The sequence below is a fragment of the Xenopus tropicalis genome, chromosome 7, assembly GCF_000004195.4.
Source record: "Xenopus tropicalis strain Nigerian chromosome 7, UCB_Xtro_10.0, whole genome shotgun sequence".
Lineage (NCBI taxonomy): Eukaryota > Metazoa > Chordata > Amphibia > Anura > Pipidae > Xenopus > Xenopus tropicalis.
The window spans coordinates 93,631,568-93,640,959 of record NC_030683.2 but is presented as its reverse complement, the minus strand read 5'-3'; the positions used below and the strand labels follow the sequence as shown (position 1 = coordinate 93,640,959).

Genomic DNA, 9,392 nt, shown 5'->3' with positions numbered 1-9,392 from the left:
AATAGGGTACTGTTAAGAAAGGGTTACAATTGGTTTAGAAAAAAGTAAATGACGAGGAAAAGACTGGGTCTCTTCTTCTTCTTATCGCCCCCCATTTTCTAAACGCTACTGCTCCTATAGTTTTAGAGGTACAACACCCAAACTCCCCACACTTCTTTGCCCTATAGTGGAGCAGGTTGCTTGTGCTTTCCTAAGCGATCCCGCCCCCCCGTCTTTTTGTGGTGCTGCTTCGAACCCCCCAATTTTCCCATTGATTTTGACAGGGAAGATTTTCAAACTGCTGCCACACTTACAGTTTTAAAGCTACACCCCCCAAACTTTAAGAACATAATCATGGGGTCACCCCGAATTAAACAGTGACATTTGTTAGATGACACAAATTGGGAGAGGCCACCAACAGCCAATCAGATTTTACCTATTGATTTTAAATGGGGAAATTCAACCTGCTGCCATTCTTGCAGTATTAACATCAGGGTTACTAGGGGACTGCATTTTCAGGTTTTAAAAAGTGGTTGGCGCCACCAACAGCCAATCAGACTTCACCTATCAAATTTTTTCTCACACTAGTTATGTCAGGGTTCCCAAACTTTGCGCAGTCCGTCACTGGCTGACTACATATTCAGGGTTAGGAAAAAGTGGGTGGAGCCACCAACAGCTAATCCATTTCCACCCATTACATTTCATTGGTTTATATTTAAACTGATGCCATTATTTAAGTATAAATTCCAGGGTTGTTAAACTTTCCAAAGTTAGTCATTGGGTATTTGTGGTTCAAAGTTAGAAAAAGTGGGCGGGGCCACCAACAGCCAAACACATTTCACCTATTTACTTTCAGTGGTGAATGCTGTCAGTCCCACAATTTTTATGCCTGAGTCCCCAAACTTTGCAAAGTTGAACACTAGGGGACTGCAGTACAAAAACAGGAAAAGTGGGTTGGGCCACTAACAGCCAATCAGATTTCATCCATTGAATTTTATTGGTTTAAATTTAAAATGCTGCCATTCTTACACTATTTATGCCAGGGTGCCCACTGTTTGTCACTGGGTGACTTTGACTCGAGGTTAGAAAAAGTGGGCACACCCACCAACCACCAATCACAATTTACCTATTGACTTTTATCGGTTTAAATTTATACTGCTGCCGTTCTTTAACTATTAATCCTAGGGTCCCTAAACTTTGCAGAGTTAGTCACTGGGTAAGTGCAGTTCCAGGTTAGAAAAAGGGGGAGGAGCCACCAATCAGATGTCACTCGTTGACTTTCAGTGGGGAAATTTAAGTTGCTGCCATTCAGACACTATTAAAACCGGGGTCCCCAAACTTTGCACAGTGGTTTTTACAATACAACTGTGGTCCAGGGTTAGAAAAAGTGGGCTGAGTCAACAACAGATCAGATTTCATTCAGTAATTTCACATTTTTCAAACCAACATACAGTTTGTTCTCAAAATTCCCTTTCTAGTTTCCCTTTGATTTCCTGCAACGAACCCTAAAAAATATTCAATGTTTCTCAAAATTAATTAATGAAGTAGCTTTTGGCAGAGATCCCAGAAAACTAAACAGGCAACACCTGCACTTAGATACAATTGTAACTAATAAGCTAAATAGATCTCTTCGGGTAACGGAGACTTGCAGCTTAAAAGGCAGTTTCACCTTTTTTAGTAAGACCACAAAACCCCCAGAGAAATGTGTTTAAACGTTAAATAACCTGCCAAATTTTATAAAATGGGAGTGGTATTTAGGGGGTATGGTCACAAAAATGGGTGTGGTCAAAAAATTTGCTGCGCTACCTACGCCATTTCTTTTTGACCCTCTTTACATTTTTCAAATGTTGGGACATATGCTATTAATGCACATTCAGCGGGAGGCCACAGGTCTTGAGTCTGCTGTTACTACTAATCCAGAATGCTCTGGACCTGGGGATTTCCAGATAAGGGGTCTTTCTGTAATTTGGAACTTTATATTTTAAAGGAAAAGTTACACTATATTTTTTTAAGTAAAAAATCTATTCTACCCTTCTCCGATAATTACCCTATCCTTCACAACGTTTCTTATTCTGAATGCTTTATTAGAAAATACTTTGTAAAACTTTGCAACCAGTCATTTCAAATACGGCGACCATCCCTCTGCACAATCCACAATGCAACGATCGGCATCTCCTCCTAGCCTTCCTTCTGTACAGGCAAACAGCTGACTTCTGGTTTTGGAGTCAGGCAAGGAGGAGATGTTGATTGTCGCATAGTGGATTGTGCAGAGGGAAGATCGGCGTATTTGAAATGACCGGATGCAAAGTTTTACAAGGTATTTTCTTATAAAGCATTCAGAATTAAAAACGCTGTTGGAGCAGGGTAGAATAGATTTTTTACTTTAAAAAATTTGGTGTTACTTTTCCTTTAAGTCTCATAAAAAATCATTTAAACATTAAATATGGAAAGATCCCTTATATGGATAACCCCAGGTCGAGAGCATTCTGGAACAAAGGTCCTGTAACTGTGTAAGAATAAGGCCAGCAGAATGACGTGAAGAGAACCACTGCATGATTTATATTGTAAAATCACTGAGTTTACCCTGCACACTATTGCTCCTATATTCTACAAAAGAAGTGGTCACAGTGCAGATTTTGTGCTGTAGTAAAACTACACCTCCCAGGCTTAAACAATTCCTCCCTTAGCTTTAGCCTCCCAGAAATGTATATAGTCATAGAACTCCTCTGCGACTTCTTATTAATATTCTTATAGTTTACAGTAGGGGGTGTTATTATTCCCTATATAAGCTACAGTATGGTTATTGTTCAATGACCAGTGCATAATATTCTTAGAAACATTGCTTTCTGATGTCTTAAAGCATTTATAACTTAAAAGGAGGAGGAGTCATTTTGGCATTTTACTGCCAATAGATTTGCCACATTAGTGCCACCTTGACCAATATATTTATTCTGCAGAAAGCATTTACATATCTGAGTAAACAACTGCCATTTTAAATAGCTTCCTAGTCTAGCCGTTATAGCTCAGATCACACATTACTAAGGGAGGAGGGAGTTCTAAGCATTCATATAGGAGGGGGAGCAGGAGAGGGGAGAGAGCTGCGCAGACTCTGGCCACAGGAATTAAGGACTCAGTGCAGCGTTTCTGTGAGTGCTTACGGCTGTATTTACATAGACCTTTCTGATAAAACTTACTTAGTTTTTACTTTTCCTTTAAGAGACATTCACATTATCATGATGTTTATATGTTATATTGTGCGTCTGTCTCTAAGTTCAGTAACTGACAGCAGCACAGAGTATGTGCAGTAAATCAGCAGAATACCAATTTAATGCCTGTGTTTGATTGTTGATATCTTTAAAGGCGCTTTTCAATAGAAACGCATTCAAACACCTGTCTGTAGGGGCCATGTTGATGCATCCTCTCATGAAGATATTATTAATTAAAACAAAACTTCACATATAAAGGATGTTTATTAACAATACAAACAATCCATGCACAAGTTAATATATTAAATATACAGACAAGATGTTGCAAATTGCTTACAACAAAAACAAGAAGTTCACCAACGTTTAAATAAATATGAATAAATTATCAAGACCTTTAAAGGAACAGTAACGCCAAAAAATGAAAGTGTATGAAAGTAATTAGAATATAATGTACTGCTGCCCTGCACTGGTACAACTGGGGTGTTTTCCCCAGAAACTTATATAAACAAAGTTGCTCTGTAGCAATGGGGGCAGCCATTCAAAGGAGAAAAGGCACAGGCACATAGCAGATAACAGATAAAACACTATTGTATTCTAGAGAGGTTAACTGTTATCTGCTATGTAACCTGTGCCTTTTCTCCATTTTTCCAGCTTGAATGGCTGCCCCCATGGCTACACAGCAGCTCATTTATATAAGCTATATTAGCGTTACTGTAGCAAAAACACAACTTTTACCAGTGCAGGGCAACAGTACATTATATTTCTATTGATTTAAAAAACGTTCATTTTTGGTGTTACTGTTCCTTTAAAATCCTTTCAATAACAGGACATGTATTTACAATTTGTACATGAATATTCAGTACAGCAGTGGGGCTAGGCCCTACAATGTAAATCTCACTGCTTGCATTGGTAACACATTAGTTTGGCATAAACAGGTTACACCAAGTTACAGTATTTTCATGCTTGAACACAACGGACCTGTAAATTGAGGTGCTGAAGTTTATTTTATATGAAAAACATTATGGTTGAATTTAGATTTGTTTGATTGACTCAACCCGAGTTATATATTCAGTTAGCTGAACAGGTACAAATTAATCACTTTCTCTAGTCAATTTTCCAGTGTACTTTTGATTTTTAGAAGCGTATTTATCAAATGGTGAATAGGAATGAATAGAAAGTGGGTGGATTTTTCTTAGTTATTCTTCTTTAACACATTATATATATATATATATATATATATATATATTCACATAATAGTGTTCTTAGTCAGCTGCCATTAACATCAAAAAGGAAGACCTCTAGGTTCACAATAAATACATTCTAACAGTATAACGTAAGTTATTTTAATAGTTGCGGTCGAGGCCGTTAAGTGATTTTTACACACTTATATACAGTTACCATGCCTTCTGTTATAAAGTAGGTTCAAGTTTAATAAAAATAGATTAGGGAAAGTTCAGCCTTAAAGTATGTACATACTACTGTGCCCCAACCCATTTTTTAATCCCCACCAAACCTTACCCTTGAATTATGCATTAAAGCAGGTAGCATCTAGCGGACATCCACCAAACCCAGACTTCTGTGTCAGACTGCTAGATTATAAAAAGAAATTTATGAAAGGTTTCCACTGCTTCCAATGGCAGCAACCTTTACACAAGCCAGTGATTGGAAATGTACAGGGCAGGCTTTTGTGCAGCAGCTTATCAAAAAATCACTTTTTATTGTGACGTGGCTTAAAAGACAGTTTGGAAATTAGCAGGGAGTGTTTAAACCGATGAGATAAATTTAGATGCCTTGTCCAAATACTTTTGGCAATATAATGGCAAGTGAGGAAGACAGGATTGACAAGAGTAGGGATAATTGCTGATGAGCAGGCACCCCACTCGTCATCCTTGCATTGAAACTACCTCACTCGGTAATAACTTATAGAAAAAGAACTAGGGGAGATGAGGTACATGCCTAGTGCCCCCCACTGCCCCCTAGGCACAAGCCTACCCCTAGTTCTAAATCACCTTCGCCAGCACAAAGCCTGCAGGATGCACGGCTGGAGCTACTGCGGAATCTGCTTTAACTGAACATACTCCTGCAGGCTTCGTGTTGGCGAACAGACACAGAGGATTGTAATGAAGTGAAAATGGTGTCTGCAATCTCCACCTTGCTGTGGTGCATTTACATTTCAGTTTTTCGAATAGGGGCACTTCTTATGAAATAGACTGTGCGCGGTGGGAGCTGTGAGGGGGCCAATGGAGGACAGTTGAGTGAGGATTTTGTACCCAAGGGGGATTAGTTCTCCTAAACATAAATATACAAGGAAGTTCTTTGGTGTGTAAATGGACACAGTTATACAGCCACTCTTAAGTTTATCATGTATTACTTTTTTTTTTGAAGGGAAGATGGTGATTTAGTGGCAGGATATGTATTACTTAAAAACACTGTCCAAAAATAATTTTATTCTGTGGCTTGCACCAAACTCACATACCGTGCAACTGCTTCTACAGATGGAAAAAATGAAGGGCAAGAATGTGCATTATTCTTAAAGGAGAAGGAAAGGGTTAAACTCTCAACCCCATAAATCAAAAGTCCTGAAGTCCCTTTAGCCGATCGCTACCTTTATGTACCTTAATGTGCTGTCTATTTGCAGCAGTGCGTGTTTTGACTTCTCAATATACATTGTTCATTGCGGCCACCTTGTTGGATATTTAAATTAGTCCAACATGGCACCGCTTAAGCGAATGCACCTGCGCGAATCCCCCCCCCCCAGACGCGAGCGCAACGTGCAGTACTGTGCAGAGTCCTGCTTGTGTGCTCACTGAAGAGAGACAAATGCGCATGCACCGCCTACAGTCCTGGTCGTAGTGTCTGTGCAGGAGTGATGCATTATGGGAATCCTATTTACCCAGCTCAGTGTTTTTTCTTCCTGCTCGGCTTCTGATCTTCTGAACGATTGAAATATGGGGAGACTTAAGGGCACTATTGAGACAACTGAAGGTATGCCTGCAGCTTGAGATCAACTCTTTATTTTTCTTTCCTTCTCCTTTAAATGGGTTGTTTACCTAAAAACATGGTACCCAGTGGTAGACAATTTGCTGTTAGCCTTACTTTTTTGTGGAACTATCCTGCTTGGAATGTTAATTACTATCTGGTTGCTAGGCGAGAATGGATCATAAACCGTAATGGGTCTAAAAAAAAGATAATAAAAGAAGACCAGTAAAACAGAGGCTCTGTTTTTGTTTTTTTTAAGGGCTGTAGGGGATCTGGGACCCCAACAACTTGATAGCATTTCTAGCTGGAGGCTGACAAGAGACAAAATAGGAAGTTAAAAAAACAACTTTAAAAGAAAACATATGAAGAGACAAAACGAAAATTTGTTACTACTACCAAGTACAACCCCACCTTGTCCCCAATGAAAAGATGCCATATTTCATGCTACATCTGGATGGGTGTTGACTGGATATGCCGGATAAATGCTCAGTATGCCTGTGTTATTTTTATGGATCTCACACACACCTTTAAAAGCCCGAACCCTATGGAGGGGGACTCATATTACATTTTGTTTCAGTGTAGTGCTCACCACCACGCAGGGTTGCCACATCGCTGTATTTAACCAGTCTGGCTGGTTATAATAATGCTTGATGCCTATGTCATTAATAAGAAAGACAGCTAAAAATATAGGAATGCCGGTATTCTTTTCCAAGAAAAGGCAGCAACCCTACCAGCAACACTACATCACTTGGCAGTCCTAAAACCAAAAGGAGGGCTCAGGGAATGCCATCCTTCCTCTGGCAACATTGGGATGGTGGTACATCCCAGTCATAGATATAGGAAAGCCTTAGTTTGATCTCTTCCTTGCACAGCCTGCCTTCTTTAGCCAATGTCTGATGCTTTTCTAACATGTCCTCGATGCTCTGCTTGTGGGTTACTAAGTACTTGTTATTGCAGCCCCTGGACTTGTACTCGGTATCAAATCGGGGGTCGTGCAGCCGCTTGAGCTCCAGAGGTGCCAACCATGCCCCCAGGGACACGTCTTCACTCTGCCAATGTGCCAGGAAGTCCTGGCTGAGGCTCAGATAGCGCACTAGATCCCAGGAGATCACGTAGCCCCCACCCAGTGCGTAGGGCAGATAGTAATCACACAGCACCCAAGAACTCTCTTTCCACTTCCCCGCTGATTTCACCCTGCCCCGTCCGGAGAAGAAGCCCCAGTAAAGCCGGTGCGGTTCCTTAGCCCGCAGCTCGTCCACTAACAAATCGAGTCGGGCAAATGTGTCATCATCAGCCTTCAGCACGAACTTGTAGTCTATGTGCCGGTCCAGCCACACGTACATCCGCAGCAGCTTGGCCGTCAGGTTCTCATAGGAGTCCTGGAGATCTGGGAGCAGCAGTAGGTCCCCGTGTCGCCGCTGCTCCATCTCCAGAGCCGCCGATTCCTCCTCCCCCAGTCCCGCCGTGCCAATCACAAAGCGCCCCCACACCTCTCCTGCCCGTGAGGGGACGCCGGACAGCCAGGTACTGCGGATGATACTCCGCCTCTCCGAATACTTCGGGCCGCTGGCAATGAGCACGACTAGGAAGGTAGAGACACTTTTCTCCGCCAGTTCCGCCGCGCCGTGTGCGTTGCCGTGCTGCTGCCGGGGATGGCCGCCCTGTTGGTATGGGAGTCCCCGGGGACTCGCCGGCCTCAGACTCTCCGAGGTGCATTTGGCCAAGTACAGCAGCACCACAAGGAACAGGGACAGCGCCGCCAGAGCAAGCGCCGTCTTATGACGACATATGACCCGCACAAGGTTCATGGCTTGGCCGACTGTGACAGTACTATTAGGCTAGCACCGCATTCCGCCCAACAGCGTCTCCTGGAACAGCCCCAATGTTGTTAGAGCCCGCAGTCCCAGATCCCTGTTTAAAAGTCCCGCAGTGACGTTTACATCCCGTCCCTCGATTCCTTCCGGACCGCTAATCCGAACACCGCAAGTCTCATCTCGCGAGCGTTGGCGTCACAACTCACATCTATAAAAGCCGTGACAGTGAGGGGGCGGGGTATGTGGGTCACATGGGAGATAGGGGTTAGTAATGCGCTCTTGTCTCTGGTGACTGCGGGCGGCCGTGCGCAAGTTTTAATTTCACAGGTCGTACCTTTGTCAGGGTAAAAGCGAGGGCGTCCCGCTGCCCCAAAATTTCAGCCAAGACTAAGTCGTTCATTGTTTTCGTTGAGGAATGGAACGCATACTTATGTCGCTTTGTAGCCTGTCTTTGAGGGTGCAGCTAATACCCAAATAGCTGGCACTGGAGTCTGCTGCCATTTAGTGAATCAGAAGTCATTTAGTGATGGGGGGGGGGGGGGGGGGCGTCTGTGCCTATGCCCTCAGGTGGCCATATAGGTAGAATTTGAATGTCCACCTTTAGTTCTGGGTTAAAGGGGAAGGAAATGCTTAGTCACTTGGGGGTGCCAAAATGTTAGGCACCCCCAAGTGACTTAGATCGCTTACCTTGTACCATGGCTGGTGCCCCTGTTAGGAGAAAAAGCACCAGCCCAGGGTACTTGTAGGGAGCGCTTACTCCTTCCTTTCTCTTCTGCCGGCGAAATCCGTGGGCCAGCGCATGCGAAAAGGAAGGAGGAAGCGCTACAGGTACCCCTGGCTGGTGCTGTTCTCTCCGTACAGGGGCACCAGCCCGGGGTACAAGGTAAGCGATTAAAGTCACTTGGGGGTGCCTAACATTTTGGCACCCCCAAGTGACTTAGCCTTTCCTTCCCCTTTAAGGACCAGTGTTTTATGTAAAGACTGAGGGGCACATTTATCAAAGTATGACAGGTACGAAATACAAAAAAATCGTATTTGGCCATACTGTGTGTGTTTTCTGCGACTTAGGACCCTTATGCAACTTATGTAACTTGTGCAAAAACTTATATCAAGCAATGACACCACAGAGCAGGGGCAGGTAGGTTGGAAGGAGTTAAACTTAAGGCAAACTTCATTGACCCCCAATAAGTTAAATTGCTTAGTAGCACATTAATCAATGGAACGCTATATAAACTGCTTATTATAGAGTAACATTAGCTGCTTATATTGCACACATAAGGGGCGTGGCCAAAATTTTGGTACTGTGTGTTTGTGTTCATGGGGGGCCCATATAAATAACTTGTGCAGGGCCCCATAAATACCACCACATGCACTCACAGAAAAGCTGCGCCTCTACCAAAAGAAACACAGGATT

General features: G+C 42.9%; 1 protein-coding gene across 1 annotated transcript; it reads right to left on the bottom strand.

Annotated features, from left to right (window-relative positions):
• Nucleotides 1-3,430: 3,430 nt before the first annotated feature.
• Nucleotides 3,431-8,104, bottom strand: b3galt6 (Beta-1,3-galactosyltransferase 6). The gene is given in 2 exon segments (NM_001016095.3): nt 3,431-3,577; nt 3,989-8,104. A coding segment is annotated over 1 exon segment (1,032 nt). The 5' UTR covers nt 7,973-8,104; the 3' UTR covers nt 3,431-3,577; nt 3,989-6,940.
• Nucleotides 8,105-9,392: the final 1,288 nt, after the last annotated feature.